Genomic DNA, 19053 nt, shown 5'->3' on the forward strand with positions numbered 1-19053 from the left:
TTTCCATAATATTTATTTTTCAATGTTTAGATATTTTTCTTTGCTGAAGCATGAGTTTCTTATCCCTAAAACTTTAGAACTCCATTAGGGACTCAAGATCACTCTTTTTGGCTATCAAATAAAAATGAAATGATGTTGCTCAGCAGTCAGCTGATGCCAGAAGTAACAATATTTTGAATTTTATATTGTATATAAAGTCCAAACGGTTGGAAGATGTTCTTTATTAGATTTTTAAAAACAGAAGTGATTCTGGTTCTTTAGCATCAGGCTTGTTTTTCATCTACTTGGTGCTAAGCCCTAAGAATTAAATTTATGCTTTGGGGGGAACAGCTTTGCTTGGGGACATTCTCAGAAGGAAATCTTGCATGCCCCTCCGCAGTACTGCATTCTCAGCAACCTCCCTCAGGCTTCTGTGTAGCTTTTCCATCTCCTTGTATTCACTTTTGACATCTACAGAAGAGCAAAAGTATGCATCAGGAGTTAGTGTCATTTTCAGAAATGTCCCCAGAAAACAAATTTCCTGAGGACCTCATCACTTCTCCCAGAATGTGATATCTGGAATGAAACTTAGAGATCAGATAGTCCGATCAATTTATTTTACAAAAAAACCTGATCAAACTGGGCACTCTTGCTCTTACCTTAAGGCTTATCTCAGCATAGGGGTCACCCTCAAAAGAAACACAAACCTACACATAAAAAGATCCAGGAGATCACTGGGTCATTACTAAGTCTTCACAAGAGCTCAGTGAAAGGAGATCCAAAGCCCACCACACAATAAACCTCCCTAAGTCCTCTCCAGGCTTCTCTCTCCTTCCCCTGACCCTCTGCTCCTAGCAGTTCTCATTCTAGGTAAATTTGCTCTGTTTTGGCCTCTTGGGTTTTCACCTCATGAACGGCAATCAAATTATATCCTTATGATGGTGAATTTTAGGTGTCAACTTGTCTGGGCTATGGTGCCCAGATATTTTGCCAAACATTATTCTGGAAGTTTCTGTGAGCATAGTTTTGGATGAGATTTACATTTAAATCAGCAGACCTTGAGTAAAGCAGACTGTCCTCCACAATGTGGGTGGGTCCCATCTAATTAGGTAAAGGCCTGGCCAGGTCAAAAGTTGGTGTCCCCCAAGCAAGAGGGAATTCTCCAGCAGACCACCTTTGGACTTCATCAGCAACATTAGCTCTTTGGACTTCATCAGCAACATTAGCTCTTCCTTCTTCTACAGCAAACTGCTTTGGACTTGAACTCAAGTCTTTCCTGTGTATCCAGCCTGTTGGCATCCCCCATCAGATTTTGGACTCAGCAAACCTTCACATTCATATGAGCCAATTTCTTAAAATAAATCTACCATCTATCTATCTATCATCTATCTATCCATCCATCCACACATATTCATATCCTATTGGTTCTGTTTCTCTAGAGAACTCTGATTAACACAGTCCTCTTTGAAGGAACACTTCAGACTGACCCTGAGGTTGGTTCTGGCATTGCTCCTGAATGTCTTTCCAATCCACCTTGGCTCTACACGTTCCATATCATTACCTAGACTCACCTACCCTGAGCCTGGCCAGCGATGGCACTCATGACCAAGGAGGGAATCAGAACCTTGAGTCTATTTGTCTTGCTTCTGAGTCTGGAAAGTCTCCCTTCTCCTCACTGCTTCATAAATCCAACCTATCCTTTCAGGCTCTACTCCAGGACCCAGATTACATGAAACTTCCCCAACATCCTGGCCCTGAATAACCACTGTCTTCTGAATAATCTGGTGGTCAAGTGTGTTCCTTCTGTCAGGTTTTTTTTAAATGTCACATTCCCAGTGAGACCTTCCCTGATCACCATGTCTCCCACTCCCAGCCCTCCCTCTCCCCTTTCTCTGCTTTATTCTTCTCCATTGCATTTATCACGTTTTGCGTGCCACATATTTTATTTATTGTTCTGCTTAGTGCCTGCCTTCTGACCACTGGGCTGTAAGCTCCATGAAGGCAGAGATTTTTGTCTTTATTGGTCCACTGCTGTATCCTCAACACCTAGAATACTGCTCAGTACCTAGGAGGTAATTACCATCACTTATGCAGTGAATGCATACTATCTACTAATTTAATTTACATGCTCACACATCTTGTTTTACCAAGCAGGTAAGACTCAGAGCAGGGACTGTTATAGACCTCTTTGGCCCCTGGCACAGTACTCCCTACATAGTATATATCTGCTGTCGATGGAAAGAAAGGGAAATGATCTTAAATTGTGGCAGGAGCAATTTACATCAAATTCAGGTGAACATTTTCTGTGTGGGAGATTTGGACAGTTGGAAAACCTTTGGTGAGTAGGAGTTCTTTACTTTTTTTTTAAGATTGTATTTATTTATTTATTTGAGAGAGAGTAAGAGAGCAGGGGGAGGGGCAGAGGGAGGGGGAGAAGCAGACTCCCTGCTGAGCAGGGAGCCCAATGCGGGGCTCGATCCCAGGACCCTGGGATCATGACCTGAGCCAAAGGCAGACACTTAACCAACTGAGTCACACAGGCACCCCAGGAGTTCTTTAAAGAGGACATAACTGGATGACTATAATCTTGTAACAGTTTCCTGTGAAGTCCTAGTCGGAAGGTCAGGAGATAGTTCAATAAAGGATAGGGTGAGGGAGTTATAGCACCTTCCTGAGAGATCATTAGGAACAGGTTAGAGGTCCGTCTTACCAACCAGAGATGGGAAATAATAAGTTCCAGGGCAAGAGACAAGTGTAGGACAGATGCTTAGAAGCAGCAATGTGGCTTTTACTCTGGAAATAGCTCTGACCACTTTCACTCTGACATACAGCAATGACATCAGATCTATTTTTTTCCAGCAGGCAACTGTGCCCACAGTTTAAAGTTTAAAAGGCACAAAACAGGGGTGCCTGGGTGACTCAGTCGGTTAAGTGACCAACTCTTGATTTTGGCTCAGGGTCATGATTTCAGGGTTGTGGAATTGAGCCCTGCATTGGGTTCCACACTCAGTGCGGAGTCTGCTTGAGATTCTCTCCCTCTCCCTCTGCCCCTTCCCCTCCCCCCCACACTCATGCTCACGCACGCATGCTCGCTCTCTTTCTAAAATAAATAAATAAATCTTTAAAAAAATAAAAATAAAAGGCACAAAACATACAGAGTGCAAAATAAGGACCCTCCCTGTCCTTCAGGCTCCAGGTTCCTCTCCTTAGAGACAACCAGTGTGGCCAGTTTCTTGTGTATCTCAGGAGATTTTTATGCATATACATATGTGTTTCCTTTTCTTCCCTCACAGATGGCAACATACTACACACAGTTTTTCACTCTGCCTTTTTTCACTTTACAATATATTTTGGAGATGGTTTCATACAGCTACTCTGCATAAAAAAAGCCGCTTTATTCTTTCTAACAATTGCATGGTCCTCCACTAGTTGTGTACCTAAGTTAACTTAACCAGGGCTCTACTGATGGAGATTAGAGTTGTTCCAATGTTTGACATCATAAGCAATGCTGCCCTGAATAACTTCATCCATGTGCCATTCTGCACATGTATGAGGGTACCATGGGATAAATTCCCGGAAGTAGGATTGCTGGGCCAAAGGATATGTGCATTTTTAATTTTGCTAGGAATTTCCCGATTGCTTTTTGCACTTTTTTACACTCTCCGGTTTACACCAGGAGGTCTGGGGGAGCACACAGCATGGAAGAGAGATGATTACATGCAACAAGGCATGGGCAGCTGGTAATGCATCCCCAGCCTCCTAGTAGACAAAGAGAAACCCTTCTCCACCACCACCAGAAAATGAGGCTTTTCATGAGAAGGTATCTACTTCGAAGAATGGGTTTATGGAGACTGCAGAACGGAGTTATTGATTTGAATTTGCCACTTTCCAGCTATGGATCCTTGGGCACGTTATTGAATCTGAGTCTCTGTTTCTGCACCTGCAAAATGCAACATTACCCTCTGAGGGCTAACATGAGAATGCTATGAGATGCTGCACACAAAGCCTGAGTATAATGCGTGGTCTCCAGTGAGTGCTCCGCGAGGGCGGGGCAGTCATGATCCTCTCCATTCCATGCCCTGGAAATTCTTCCTAACTTGATTTCTTTAAATCCAGCAAAGGGCAACCACAGCTAGGGGTGTCTGCAAGGTCACTGCTTATGCAAAAGTTTCATGAATTTACCTGCAAGCTCCTTGTAGAGACCATCCCCCTGGGATGAAGCAAGGGTCAGCATGGTGGCAATACTGCCCTTCACCTTCTCCGTGATTCCATTCTGTACAATAAAGCAGGGTCATTCTGTTAGGATGGCACAGCCCAAGGGAAAGGTTAGCTTATGAAAGGGACCCCACTAATCCCCCAACCAGAGAGTGTACAGACTGGGGTTGCCAAAATCAAAGTCAATTCCAAGAGTGGGCCACCTTAGAGTACAGGGAATGGCTCAGGAGTCATCAGGGCAACATTTCTGGGGGATCCCACTTGTCTCAGCATCTCCTTTCCCGCCTATCAAGACTCATGTGGGATTGGACCTCTGGTGCTGACCAAGTGAGTCAGGAGCTAAGGAGGCTTCATGGAGGTGGGGGAGAGAACAGCAATTGCAGAGATGGAAAAAGAGGAGAAGTGCTGGTCACTAGCCACCATCTTATTGTTCATTTAGTCACGAGATAGATGTTTATTGAGTACCTGCTTCGTGCAGCACACCACACTTGACCTTCCTGATTCTCCGTCTCAGCTGCCTGAGATACGCCTTCTTTCTGATTTCAGTCCTACAACCAATGAAAACCCTTTTCCCTCTTCTAACCATCTCTTGACTACCTTTGAAAAATACCTGACTCTTCCCTCTAGCCTGACACAGCCTCGTTTTAAGCGTGGATCTACTGACTCTTGCTTTTTTTCTTCAACACACCAGGCCAAGAACCCTAAGCTCTAGTCTCAGCTCTAGTTGTGAGCCTTGAGCTAGTAACGCAGGCCCTCAGCCCCCTTGTCCATAAGATCAGGGAATGGGGACGCTATGTGGCCTTGCCCAGTTTCAACTTCCTACATTTCTGTCATTTACGAAGCATTTGTACATGGTCAATGTACAAATCACTTTTTTTTTAGTGGAACTGTTTTGGGGGGCTCCTTAAGGGCCAATTTCTATATACTCAATGGGGACTGGGTGCTATAGGGTTTGGCCAATTATCTGCAAGTATTTGTAGACTGTGACAATATGTTAAATGACAGAGAGTAAACTGCTACTGGCAAACGAGATGCCTCTTAGCCTATTCCAAGAGAACTTATATGCTTCATATTGTGGAGAAAGGTGTTTTCCAAAATTGCAGTGGGGCGGGGATGGAGGCACAGGGCTGAGCAGAAGCAGGTTGGAAACATTTCAGGAAGTAGGTTGGTTCAGAGGTGAATGGAAAAACTAGCCAGGTTCCTTAGCTGCTTAGGAGAGGGTCAACTAAGTCCCAACCGAGGCAGAAGAATTTGGGAACACACATGGCCAGGAGGGGCCAACAGTGGCTTGGACTAAAACAAAGAATTTTTATTACTTGGGAGGGTGGTGGTGTGGAAAGAGACCCAGAACTGAGACAAGATGGCCCAAGGGTCCTTGACAGATGCTTTAGGTTCAAGGAAATTGTTAGGAACTGTTTTCTGAGATAAACAGAATCCAACATAAATCTCTGCTAGGTGTCATAACTGACTGACCTATAATAGTTCACTGGCATTTATTTATTGATTGATATTTTATGTAGACTAGACATTTCCCTCATTAAAAAAAGAAAATTCTGTCTAGAGATTATGCTATTGTTGGAGACCCTGGAGCCAGGTTATCTAGTCCCAAATCCTAGCGCTGCAACTTCGTAGCTCTGGGGCCTGTTGCTACACCTCTCTCTCTGCCTCAGTTTTCTTATCTGTAAAATGAGAACAACAATAGTCCCTACCTCACAGGCTTGCTGGGGGAGTTAAATGAGCTAATGTATGTCAAGAGCTTAGGGACCCCATCTGCTATCACAGTGGTTCTACTGATGACCCAGTAAAGAGGAAAGACGTGAGAGAGAGGCGGAGGGGCTGCATTCCTGAAGTCACAGCCCCACAGAGACCCCAACACCAGCATGCAGGGGCAGTGAAGGGACAATGCCCAGTGACAATTGGCCTTCTCTCCTGGCCATGGCCATGGGCTGGGCCCCCTCTGCAGAAGGCATCGGCTCTACATGGGCCCCAGTGACTACTACTTCACCCATCTTCTGTACCTGCTTCTTTGGCTCCCCCAAGGGGCCCAGACTATGGATGTAGTGTACCTTCAGTTGCTGAAATTGGTGCTGCATCCTTTCTTGAGCCCTTTCAAACATGCCCTCGTCCACCTGCCGGTCCACTCCTCTTCTGATGACATCTTTCATTCTCTCACACGCTTTTTTGCCAGCGATCTGAGCTGCCTCTGGCAAAAATGATAGCTGCGGTCACACCACAGTAAGGACTTGCTTAGAAATCTTTAGCATCAGAAAGAAAAGCAAGCAAACAAAAAATATATATACACAAACATAGGTATACATCCACAAACACACACACACGTATTCATATATATAGCACCATTTTCCACACAGTGGAAATTGTTTAATAATCACATGATAGAAAAAAAATCAACACTCTCAATATTTAGATAACTATTATTCAGAAAATCTAATGAGTGAATTAAGCAGAAGTTTACAAAATTCCAGTGCCCCCCACCAGAAAAAAACAATGGGACGCCAAAACGCGAAGGAGCTGGAAAGGGGGTTTACAAATAATTAAAGGGAATAAGAATGAGAATTGGATAAGGGATTTTATAGTTTAATTAGCTGAGATGCAGCAAGGAGAGGAGAAGCAAGATGAATAGATAAAGAAAGGGTGGACAGAAAGCACCGGAAACACACAGATAAAAAATGACTCACGGATCACTTCTCCCCCCACCCTTGCAATTACTTGGTTTTCAATTTGTGGAGTAAGAGTCTGAGAGGGACTTAGGATACAGGAGGACAAATACTCTGAGGGGAAAGCAGAAGAAAAGGATGCCGAAGAAAAAGCTGACCAGAAAGACTCCAGAAGGAGTGGACAGGTTGCCCTCTGGAGCCCCCACCTTCATAACAGGGCTTCAGGTCATTCTGGACAGAGGTGGTGAGAGACTCATAGATCCTCCTCTTCTTTCTGAGGATGTAATCCTCCAGGCCTCCCAGGATGGCGCTTATCTGCAAATCCACATTAACAAAAGGCCATTTGTGCCAATTCCTTTGATAGAAGCAGGGAACACCTGCTGTTCCCGTGCGTGGTCACCATTTCCCTCTGCCTTATATTATGCTTGGCTGTCCACATGTCATTTCCTCAACTAGGCTGTGAGCTTCTCATAGGCAGGAACTTTGTCTTAAGGGGGGAGGCACAGGACTGTTCTCTAGTGTTGCCATATAATTCGGGCTGGGCCTGTGCCATGGGATGAATACCTGTGTCCCCCAAAATTCATATATTAAAATCCTAATCCCCAAGGTGATGGCATTAGGAGGTGGGGCCTTTGGGATGTTATTAGGTCATGAGGAGGGAGCCCCCAGGCTCTCTTTACAGAAGAGATTCTAGCAAATTCCTTTGCCCCTTCCACCATATGATTTGACAGTAAAAAGACAGTCATCTATGAACTGGGAAGGGGACCCTCACCAGACACCAAATCTGCCTGTACCTTGACCTTGCACCTCCAGCCGCCTACGAGGAATACAGGTTGTTTATAACCTGCCTCGTTTATGGTATTTTGTTACAACAGCCTGAACAGACTAAGACAGCCTACAGGAAAATGGCTCACAGACAAGAATCTTGACTACTCAAAAATTAAAAATGATCTGCAAAAAATGACACGTCTTTAAGCTTCACTGCTTTAGATAATACTTCATAGTATTGGCAAAAATGATAGGTTAGTGAAAGTGTTACAAGCACATTCAGACATTTGTACATCTCAGGATTCTTTGAAGATTCTTCCTAGGCACCGAGTCTCCTTCCAACCTCAGCACTTCCTGCCTCCCGTGGCACGGAGCCGGCCCGGGGTCCCACCCCCCCCCCCCCCCCCCCCCGCCCCCGGCGCCCCCCCCCTCCCCCCCCCCCCCCCCCCCGCCATCCCACCGTGCTTTGTGTCCTGGAGCACCTGCTATGAGACATGCCCAGACCTGGGCACTCCAGGGGCACAAGGGGGGTGAGACCCATAACACCTCCAAACTCATGCTGGGAAGAAAGCCACTGCCCAACCTCACTGCCCTCTCTCCCCTTTACAACCATCTCACCTCCTGGATCAGGAAACTTTTTTTGTAGCTATCATATTTCCAGCCATTTCTTACTCCAATTTCCATCATTTTCTCCTGCAGAGAGTCCTTAAAAGCTTCTATGTGAGGCAGCAAAGTGGAGCCCGTGGGCTTTCCAGTCCTACGGAAGAAACAAAATAAAATGTTGAGACAACAGCGGCTACTGTGGGGCTAAAACGAAGAAGGAACTAGCTGGTGCCCCTTTTATTCGCTTTTAAGCCAGGGGGAGGAGAACGAACAGTTAATCCAATTCCTATCATGGGCCAGGCACTGTGCTGTGCCAGGTCCTGGACATCAAAACCTATGAAACCAGTCTAGTGATGCCCATTTTACAGACAAGAAAACTGAGGTTCAGAGAGGGTTGCTGATGGGTGCACAGCCACACAGCTAGTAAGTGGCAGAGCCAGGCTTTGGACACTGATCTGTTCAACCTCAAAAGTCAGTCTCCCCACGCCAGGGGGTTGCCACTTGAAAGGGTGAGACTTGAACTACATCTTAAAAGATGGGGAAGTTTTGGGGAAGCAAAAAGGAGGAGGAGTTATTCCCCATGGGGACAACATAGCTAACAAAATTTCAGAACCTCCCAACAGTAAGAAGCAGCAGGTTATAGAGGAGACGGCATAGGTTTGAGATCTTGGCTCTCTACCTGTGAGCTGAGTGACACTGGAAAAGCTGCATCCAGTCCTCTGAATCTCAGCTTGTTCCCTTGTAAATAGAAGCTACTTCAGAGGGTTATTGAGAGGATCTGATGAGATCATGCATGCACAGTGCTTAGCACAGCTCCTGACACATCTCAGTTCCTCCCTGCTACCCTCCAGGCTGGCTGGAGACGGAGGCTGGCACTGAGAAACAGGATGGGGAGAGAGTGGGAAGGCCACTTGGAGGCAGGTGGAATGTCTTGAATTGCATTCTTTTTTTTTGTTTATTTGAGAGAGAGAGAAAGAGAGCTGGTGGAGGGGCAGAAAGAGAGAATCCCAAGCAGACTCCCTGCTGAGCATGGAGCCCAATGTGGGGCTGGATCCCACGACCCTGAGATCACAACCTGAGCTAAAATCAAGAGTCCAGACGCTTAACCAACTGAGCCACCCAGATGCCCCTTGAATGCCATTCTAAGGAATTTGGAGTTTATGCTATAGACTTGTAAACAGGGGTAGAGTAGATGGAATGGCATGATCCCAAAGGAGTTTAAAGAAAGATGGGGGCAGGGCAGGGGAACACTGAGTAAGAATCTAGCAAAGGTAGAACTGTTCAAGTAGCAGCAGGTGGCAAAATGCCAGAGGCGAAAGAGGGGGCCTGGGGGTAGGCTCCTGCACTGGGGGATGAGGAGAGTCTGCTTCTGTTGATCGAGAAAAGGACTGAAGGTCAAGGAAGGAAGGAGGCATTGTGAAGCTCACACAGCTAGTAAGTGAGTGAGCACGCAGTATATCAAAAACAAACACAAAGTCATGGGTCAGCCTCTTTGCCTTTTTGCATTCAGGAAAATTTATAAAGCCCATGTGTTTGCTTAACTCCACACTCTCCAACCAAAATAACCTGCCCGGGGCTCTGAGCCACAAGAAAATGTATCCCTTGCTGCATGTATAAGATATTTGAAAAATACTGGAAATCACAATATTAGTCTGAAAGCAACATCTCCATCTGCACTCCAGGTCACCGTGAGGAATTAAGTAAACCAAACCAAGAAGGCTTTTGTGTTTTGCCAGAGACTAAGCTTTCCTCCTCAAGTTGCAAGCTACTCTTTACACTTCCAGATCCAAAGTACAAATTCTTCTAGAGATGAGACTTGGGCCCAATGCTCTTCAGTTGTTTGTTCACGAAGGAGCAAGAGAAAGAATCCTTTACCTAAAAATGCCTCCAAAAACGGGATCGATCTGGTCATAGATGGGCTGAGTGATGGCTTCGTTCAGATCTATTCTTGCGAGGGTCCTGGAGGCATAGATGCCATTCTTCAGGCAAACAGCTTTCAGAGTCTGGTGAAAGCCCTGGTTTCCTCTACTCCTCTAGGTAATTAAACAATAAGATAGTAGAGTTAGTACATTACTCTAGTTAATACACGTTAACTAGAGTGTCACGGGATCAGAATCAGATTGCCTTTGGCCAAAGCCTATGACCAAGGATCACAGGGAAGAGGAGGGATGACATGATCTTTTAACATATGCTTAAGCTAGACAGAGGGCACAGTGGTCATGCCTCAAGCTCCAGAGAAGCCTTTGATCACGATCTCCTCATACAGCTTATAATTGTCTGTTTACTTATTGCGCTTCTCTGCCTGAACAGCAGCTTGTTGGAAGCGGCACGGTGTCTTATCCATCCTGATGTTCTCACCATCTGGCGTATTTGTTAAAGGAGCAATTTTTAAATGAAAATGTGCTACGACCCTACTGGGGTGTAGGTTTCAAATTTTCCAAGCAAGCCCAAAGTTGTTTTTTAATACTTTTTGTTACATGTCTAATGAAATGTAATTTGATTTGTACATCTTCATAATACTTCTTTCCCAGAGAAATAAATTCACAAATCAGAGGCAAAAAAATACGATGAAGTGAGAGCCACAGAGACATTGATAAATCTTACCCAGATGGCGATCCTTAGTAAAGAGAATAAAAATATATAGGCACTGACCAAAATTTCAGTAGAGGTTCTTGTGATCAATGATATATGCTTTAAGGAACTCTGTTTCAAATGCAAGGCTGTGTTGCAAGATATGATTGGCATCATACCATATATGTTTTAATATTCTGTCCTTTTCACTTAACATGGGCATTTCCTCAATTCATTGCAAATACTTTCAAAAATTATTTCAATATCCACAAAATATAATATCATGTGGATATAACCTAATTCATGTCACCACTCTCTTATTATTACACATTTTAGGTTATTTTGCTATGTTACATAATGATATGATGTCAGCATATAAATGTTTGCCCAAATTTCTGATCATAGAGGAAAGTGGCCTATCAAAGACACCTTAGACATGTTTGTAGTCACCGAGAAAAACGCCATTACAGAACTGATGAGACAGGAGAATTCATGGGAAAATTTGTGAAGGCCTGGAGATGGCCGAACTGCTCCTTCCTTTCATGGAGACCAAAGGAATGGTCTCCATTTTGTGTCTTCACCTTCGCAGAACGCACTTACTCACTTTTGGTGATCTGGGGTCTTTTAGCATCATACAGAAGCCGTTCTCCCCCGGAGTGACTTACTTATCTATTGCTATGAAACAAATTACCTCAAACCTAATGGCTTAAAACAACAAAAAACATTTATTGAATACCGCTCACTAGTGTTGTGGGTCAGGAATTCAGATATGGCTTGGCCGCTGTTTCGCGGTTCACAAGATAGCCAGGCTGTGCGTCTAAGATTAAAAGGCAGAGAAGAGACGAGTGCATGATTCAAGGTCACCGAGAACAGACAATCTGCACACTAGGCTCAGGTGGTACAGCGTTTACTGACAGCAAGAGGAGAAAAAATGTGCACAAGATCCAGCCTTTGCAATGCATGGGTCCCCTACGGCCAGCAGACCCACACCACAGCTACTGCGGGTGACGCTCCTGCACACATCCCACATTGTGTGCAGTACAAGGACCCGGGATCTGAAATACAGAAAACTGGGAGCTTGCCTAAGGGCCTTGGACGCCTATGCTAAGCAGAACAAAGAAGTACTCACTGAGCATAAAGCAGAGAACAATATTCCCAAGCAAGGCGATAAGCCCAGCACAGGCTGAGGGCTCTTTTATCTCTCGGTAAGGAAGTGTTCCAGGCCCAAAGCCCATTTTTATGTGGCCAAGTTATGTTTGTGTGTGTGTGTGTGGGGGGGGGGGTGTCGAAAGACTTCATGCCCGGGCTGACCTTTCCCCACAGCTGGCCAGTGCTGGCTCGGGGCTCCGCCGTGAGTCTCCATCAGACGTTGGCTGGGGTTACAGTCACCTGAATGGGGCTGGAGGTTCTGCTCCCAAGGAGGCTCACTATGGAGCTGGCAAGGTAATGCTGGCTATTTGTGGACCAAGCTTCACTACTTTTATGGGGATTGACAAATTTTAAACTACATGACTGGTTGGCAATTACAAGTAGCTGCAATAGTTTGCAGAGCACAGTTGGGGAGGTGCAATAGGCAAGCGTAGGGCTTGGGCATCCAGGCTCTTAAGACAGGCCTGTGGTAGATATGGATCCCATATGTGGCCACAGAAAGCTGTTCAGCCACTGTAAGGCTGTAAAATTAAAATAATAATAAGAGTGGTTACCACCCAGAATTGCTATAAGGACTGAATCAGGTAATGTACAGTATCTGGCACCAGAGTAAGCATTTTATCCACGTTTGCTGAATGCATGAGTGAATGTATGTGACATACTATATTCATGGACACTCAGCCACCACCCCCCCAGCCATGTGGAAGGCACTCCACCTCTCATTCTCCTGTGTCAAAATTCTAACAGTCCTCTCCAGTGACCCCAGAATCATTCCCACCTCTATACTCTTTTAGCCCATGGAAATGTAGAGCTCCATTACACACCACCTCCTCACTGCTAACATTCTAACTTTCCAACTCATATTACAACAATGCCAACAACATGCAATCTATGCACTACTCCCAGCTCTAGAGACTTCTGTATCATCCTTGTCCCGTGAGCAGTGTTGTTCATCATTCCTTACTCTTAACAGGTGTCATGGAGTGACCTGTATCCCTCTGACTTGACATGTTGAAGCTCTGAGCCCCAGTGTGACTATATTTGGAGATAGGGCCTTTAGGGAGGTAATTAGGGTTAAACGAGGGCATAAAGGTAGGTCCTAAGCCTATTGGACTGGTGTCCTTATAAGAAGAGAGAGATGCCAGGGATGCACACAGAAAAAAGACTGTGGGAGGACACAGCTAGAAGGTGGCCATGTGCAAGCCAGAAAGAGAAGCCCCAGGAGAAACCAACCTTGCACTGCCTTGATCTTGGGCTTCTAACCTTCACAACTGTGAGAATAAATGTCTGCCCTTTAAACCACCCAGTCAGTGGTATTTTATGTTATAGCAGCCCTAGCAAACTGATACGAGAAGCCTCTTTTTTCACCCCTTAGCCTTAGATAAATACAGCCTGGCACTTACATCTTTATCCTTCAGCTACCTCATATAAGTAATTAAGAGATAAAACAACAATTTGCAGGCCCCTTGAGAGGTTACAAGATGTTTCCTTATTATGTAATCTAATTGGCATTTCTATCAACCCTAAGATAGGTAGGGTGAGTATTTAGCATCCCATTTTACAGAGGAAAAAACCCACAATCTTAAATGGGTTGAAGGTCTCATCCAGGGCTACGCCGTGCATGATGGGTAGAGCTGGCACTCAAAACAAGACCCTCAGTTCTCTCCTGGGTCCTCGCGATGCACAGTCGGACAGTTCCCTGTATGGGCTTTCCTGTATACAATTTTCACTCTCTCCTACTCTCGTTTAGCTCTTTATTTCCTTCAAAAGCCATGGAATAGTGCAAAAAGAGCATGGAGATAAGGCAGATGTCACCGAATATCACAGGTCCTCCCTGGAGAGGGTCACTCACCACCAGGCATGCCCCAAGGATCCGTCGGTAGGAAGTCCTGGCATTTTGGACTCCTTCTTGCAGAGGCTGCTCTATGTGGGCAAAGCACTGGTCAATGGCCTTCTCCAGCAGCTGTATCTTCTCTTCCACAAATCTCCGCAGTCCACTCATGTGCAAGTATTCGTTCTAGGGACAAGGGCCATAAGAAGCATGAGGCCACCCCCTCCCTAAGGGCACTCTCTCTTCAAATTTTGCTTCCTTTATGCTTGTCCACCAACACAAGGTTTGGCTTGAGCTAATCACCCTCAGTTGACTTCTTTTGTCCCAGTAAAGCATCCCTCAGTGGACAGACCTCCTTAAGCTTTGTGGGTTGGAGAGCACAATATATATATGCCTCCTGCAACTTACTTTAGGTGTCTAATCCATTAGGCTATTTGAGGGAATAACTAGTCAAATAAAAATCCAAATGCTGTTAAAACATATTTTTTCAATGACATCTGATTCCACAAACATTTAGTAGGCTTTGTGCACAACGCAGTTTTTGAGAATCTAGTTTCTCAAACTTTAACATGTGTATAAGTCACCGGCAGAGTTTGTTCAAATCCGAGGACCTGAGATTCTACAATTCTAGCAAGCCCCCAGGTGATGCTGATCTTCTGGGCCCTGGACCACACTTTGAAGAACAAAGCTACAGGACGCAATAATAAAGACATGGTCCTTTCTTCAAAGGAGAATACCATCTAGTCGAAGAGGAAAAGATCTACTCAATTAATACAAGGGAGAGACAGCCTTGACCTCTAGATTTCAAACTGGGAACTCTGTAGTGTTATTCCCTGTGTGAGAATCTTGAGAATCACAATGCCTACAGCAGATGGAAGCCACACTACTTAGCTCAGCACTGAAGGGCTCATCACAGCAAGGACTCAGCCAACTTCTCCAGCACCACCAGCTCTTTGCCCAAAACGTCATCCCATCCCAGGGTAGCTGCTCCTGAACTTGCTACCATTCTCCAAATGCGTCATCCCTTTTGTACCCCATGCCTTTACACATGCTTCCCATCCTTCCAGACAAAGCTCAAAAGCCACTCCCCATGTGATGCTTCCCCTGACCCCACTGGGTGGAATTGGGGCTCTCTTTCCTGTGCTTCCACTGAATCTTGTACATCCCTGCATTACAGCCCTCCTCCTGCTGTGCTATGTCTGTCTCACTCCATATCTCCTTCCCTGGACTAGGAACTTGCTGAAGGATCTGCAGACTGTGTTATTCATGTTTGTTTATTCCAAGGCATGGCACAGAGTGCGCAGTTGATAAACATTTTGGAGTGAATGAAGGCCACCGAGAAACTGCTAGATAATGTGGGGTTTTAAATTCTATTCCAAATTTGATGACGGAAATCGCTCTCAAATTGATGTGTGACCTTACACAAACGACTTAGATCTTTTCTAGATCTTGACTGCACTGAAGTGAATGAAGCTGAATCTTCCTGAAAACAGCCTCAAACCCCCATACTTCTCGAGACTTAGAATACATAAGTTTTAGAGTTTATGGAGACTATTCCACGGATTCTCATAGTTTTTCACTGGTAAGAATTCTATAAGTCATACTTTTCTTTCAGAGTGCCCTCTGGATTCTTCTGAGTTTGTGGTGTTACTGGTGATCAAAAGGAAATAAGAAAGATGTCACCAACAGAAACTCTACGGGCAAGATTCTCACAAAGTCTCATACTCAACAAATCGTTGTTAAATAAACAAAAGAATGATAAGAAAGGGCAGGTCTGGGAATAAAAGAACAGTAAGAAGGGGAAAGACTTACATCTCCTACGAATAAACGCAGGGCTCATTTGACATTAAGATGTCATAATCAGCTTCCTACTGATTCATAAAAAGAATGACTAGATCCCTGTTCATTTAGAATCAATAACTACCCAGTCTACGACCATACCACCCTGAACGCGCCCGATCTCGTCTGATCTCGGAAGCTAAGCAGGGTCGGGCCTGGTTAGTACTTGGATGGGAGAATAACTACCCAGACTCTATTTTTTTTTTTTTTTGGTCTGAATCATAATCTTAAGAATTGATCAATCACCACATTTTGTCAGAATGCAAAGGAACTGACAAAACTCTTGCCTTCCAACTTCCCATCAATGAACTAAGACTGAGACCAATATCTGAGGCCAAAGGGTTTTGAGGAAAAGTGCTGGCTGACGCCCATGTGAAGGGCTACCCCAGAAGTGCTAACCAGCCCCCTCCTCTGTGTTTTCTGTCACCTACAGCCTGGCCCTGAGGATGGCACAGAGTCCCTCCACGGGCTGCCCCTCCCCCTTAGCCGAGAAGAGCACCGGGCAGGCACTTCTCTGATTGCAAAATGCCTTGTCCTTGTGTTTGTAAAACAAACCAACCACACACAGCACCACATCTGATTTGTTTTCCATTAGCACTTCCAAAAGCAATCTTTTGCTGGGCAGAGAGGCAATTTTCACCCTGAAGAACATTTTCGGGAAGTTAGAAGGTCAAATGCTTCCCTGATATTTCAGAGGACAGTTAAGTTAGAAAATCTCAAGATTCCAGCTTGTTGCTGTTGTTTTTGGTTTTCCTTCAAAGAACTAGGCCAAAACAAGGCATAAGAAATATGATAAAAAAGACAGGGAACCTTGGTCTCTATGTCACTTTTATATAGAATTTTTTAAATGCAGACATTTGACCAAAACTGCAAAGACTGTCAACAGTTGGCATTACTTACTTTTCACATTGAAGTCAGGTCTCCATTATCTGCCTCCCCTGGCCACGCCATAGGGCCAGCCCAGGGGTACCCTCCCACAGTCTCAGAACCAGCCCCTTGAACCCTCAGGGAGCCCTTTTCACTTTCTTTGCCCCTTCCTTGTTCGGCATAACAAAAAGTTGGACAATCTGGTGGGGCAAATCTGATGGTTGATAGCAAGTATGGAAATAAAGACCAGCCAGATGAGAACAGGCGAAGGCTCTTTATCCAGAGCTTGCTAGAGCAAGAGAGTCAGCCACCATCACTTGTGTTTGGCAGAGATTCAAAGGCAGGCGGAGGAGTGGGAAGGCTCCAGGCACGCCCCCATCAGAGGCCACTGGCTTAGGGGAGCTGTGGGTGGGCTAATTAGAAGCGGGGATCCTATGTGATTCATTAGGGTGCATTAGTAGCCCATTCGGGTCTGATTGTTACAGACATCATTGCTTAGCTTCTTGGATTGTTACTAGAGATGGCAGTCTGACTCCCTATGAATGTAACTTACAGCAGGCTGCCCTCCTGCACTGTTTGTTGTAGATAAGAGGTTGGTTTCCTAGGCAGGTTGCTGCAGGCTGTTTTAATATATGATTGCCCGATTGTATATTCAAATGCAATTCAAATGCAAATGACTCACAGAGAAGCAGTATAGTTGGTGATTGAAATGACAGATTTTTTTTTCGAAAACTCTCCCCTGCCTCTAATTTAGCAGCCAATCCATCTTATTTTAGAGTAAAAAAATAAATCATCCTGGGGTGCCTGGGTGGCTCAGATGGTTAAGCGTCTGCCTTCGGCTCAGGTCATGATCCCAGGGTCCTGGGATCGAGCCCTGCATCGGGCTCCTGGCTCAGGGGCAGGGAACCTGTTTCTCCCTCTCCCTCTGCCTCTCCCCTTGCTCATGCTTTCTCTCTCTCTCTGTATCTCTGTGTCTCAAATGAATAAATAAAATCTTTAAATAAATAAATAAATAAATAAATAAATAAACAAACAAATAAATAAATAAATAAATCATCCATCAAAGAGATAAATTTGCCCATTCCTGTGAGAAGAGTATTTGGAACTGGTCATTTGGAAGGCCAGCATTCGAGATCGTGAAGATATATATCTAAACTCTTTGCTGAATGTCCCTGCTAGCTCCCTTCCTCTCCCACATTATTGTACCAGGCTGCTCTGAGTTTGAGATTCTGACAGCACCAGGGCATAAAGGAAATGCAGAGACAGATGAAACGTTTTGGACTGTGTGCCTAAGCACGCCTCTGCAGGATAACCAAGAATTGCTGGTATTCTACGAGGGTGAAACAAATCAATTCTGTTATTGCTTAAACACATTCCATCTTATTCAAGGTCCCAGGAGAGGTGAAAGTAGCTGCTGATCGTTTCTACATTTTCCTCTCAAACCCTCTGTCAGGCAAAATATTATTCCTTTCTTTTTTACTCAAACGTCACCATTGTAACCCTCAAATTATCTCTGTCTTCTTTAGATATTCTGAGCTTACTATCTTCCTTTGATATGAAAAGAAAAAATATTGTAAGTTATTTTCCAAACTTGGTAAAAGGGAATGTTCTGCCCAGGCTGGGAGGCAGAGCACACACATAAGTATCTCCCATACCGGCAGGTTTTCCGTGCAGTTGAAACTGTCTGTGAGGAGCAATAAACCAAAGGCTTCAGTCACATACTTGGTCACCATCCTCCTCTTCTTGTCCAGGAGCCTTTTCCTGATATAGCCTCTTAACCTGGGGATTTCTGGAATTCACAGGCAGCACAAACAATTTTAAAAGGCCAGAGTTCACAGCAAAGAGAATTCACAAAAATGAACAGATCGGAATGGCAGTCTGAATTAGCTACAGCTGAGGTCCTACATGGGCTGACTGCCCGCTACACCAACTTTTCTGGGGGATGTTTTTTTCCATGTCTAGGATCAACAATAATGAATGGGCAAGTCAGCAATGATGAATATTAATTTTATTTAGTGGTACAAGTCCAACTAAGTAGAAAAGTGCAGGCTGGTTAGAAACATTGGTGCTTCCCTCGGGACTGCTACTTACAAAGGGTTGAACAAAAGGTGCTCACAATCCCAGAGTCTCAGCTCTTCCGTCCCCCTAGATTTTCCATGAGAATCTCTGCTGAATGGGATTTTAGATTAGAAATTCCTCTTAGTCCTAACCTTTTGTTGGTCAGAAGATAACAGGTGTCATCCTACTTTTCTCCTTGTTATTCCCATAAGAGGAAATTCTTCTGTATCATTCCTTGCGTATATTTCTTTTATATCCTCATATATTTCTTTTATATCCTTGTTCAAGAAGTTCCCCCATTTCTAGGAACACTTTACACCTTCTGGCCCTTCGCCTCCTCTCCCACGCAGACACATCAGGTAAAATGCATGCCCGTCTTAAGCCATTTTAAGCTCGGATCAAAGTCAAGCTCAGAGCCTGCCTGCTCGCCCACTTCACACTGAGTGCTCCAGTCACACAGACCTCTAGGTTCTCTGGGCTTCTATTGTATTCACAGCA

General features: G+C 44.8%; 1 protein-coding gene across 1 annotated transcript in view; it reads right to left on the minus strand.

Moving 5' to 3' along the window:
* Positions 1–310: 310 nt before the first annotated feature.
* Positions 311–19053, minus strand: part of NUGGC (nuclear GTPase, germinal center associated) — a 46357-nt gene continuing 27614 nt past the window's right edge. The window contains exons 12-19 of the mRNA XM_032389023.1: positions 18153–18286; positions 13813–13977; positions 10116–10273; positions 8256–8394; positions 7076–7184; positions 6261–6397; positions 4162–4252; positions 311–450 (exon numbers count right to left, since the gene is read on the minus strand). Of these exons, the coding sequence (XP_032244914.1) occupies positions 311–450; positions 4162–4252; positions 6261–6397; positions 7076–7184; positions 8256–8394; positions 10116–10273; positions 13813–13977; positions 18153–18286 (1073 nt within the window). The remainder of the gene's footprint in view (positions 451–4161; positions 4253–6260; positions 6398–7075; positions 7185–8255; positions 8395–10115; positions 10274–13812; positions 13978–18152; positions 18287–19053) is intronic.

The sequence above is a fragment of the Phoca vitulina genome, unplaced genomic scaffold (genome assembly GCF_004348235.1).
Source record: "Phoca vitulina isolate PV1807 unplaced genomic scaffold, GSC_HSeal_1.0 scaffold53, whole genome shotgun sequence".
Taxonomy (NCBI): Eukaryota; Metazoa; Chordata; class Mammalia; order Carnivora; family Phocidae; genus Phoca; species Phoca vitulina.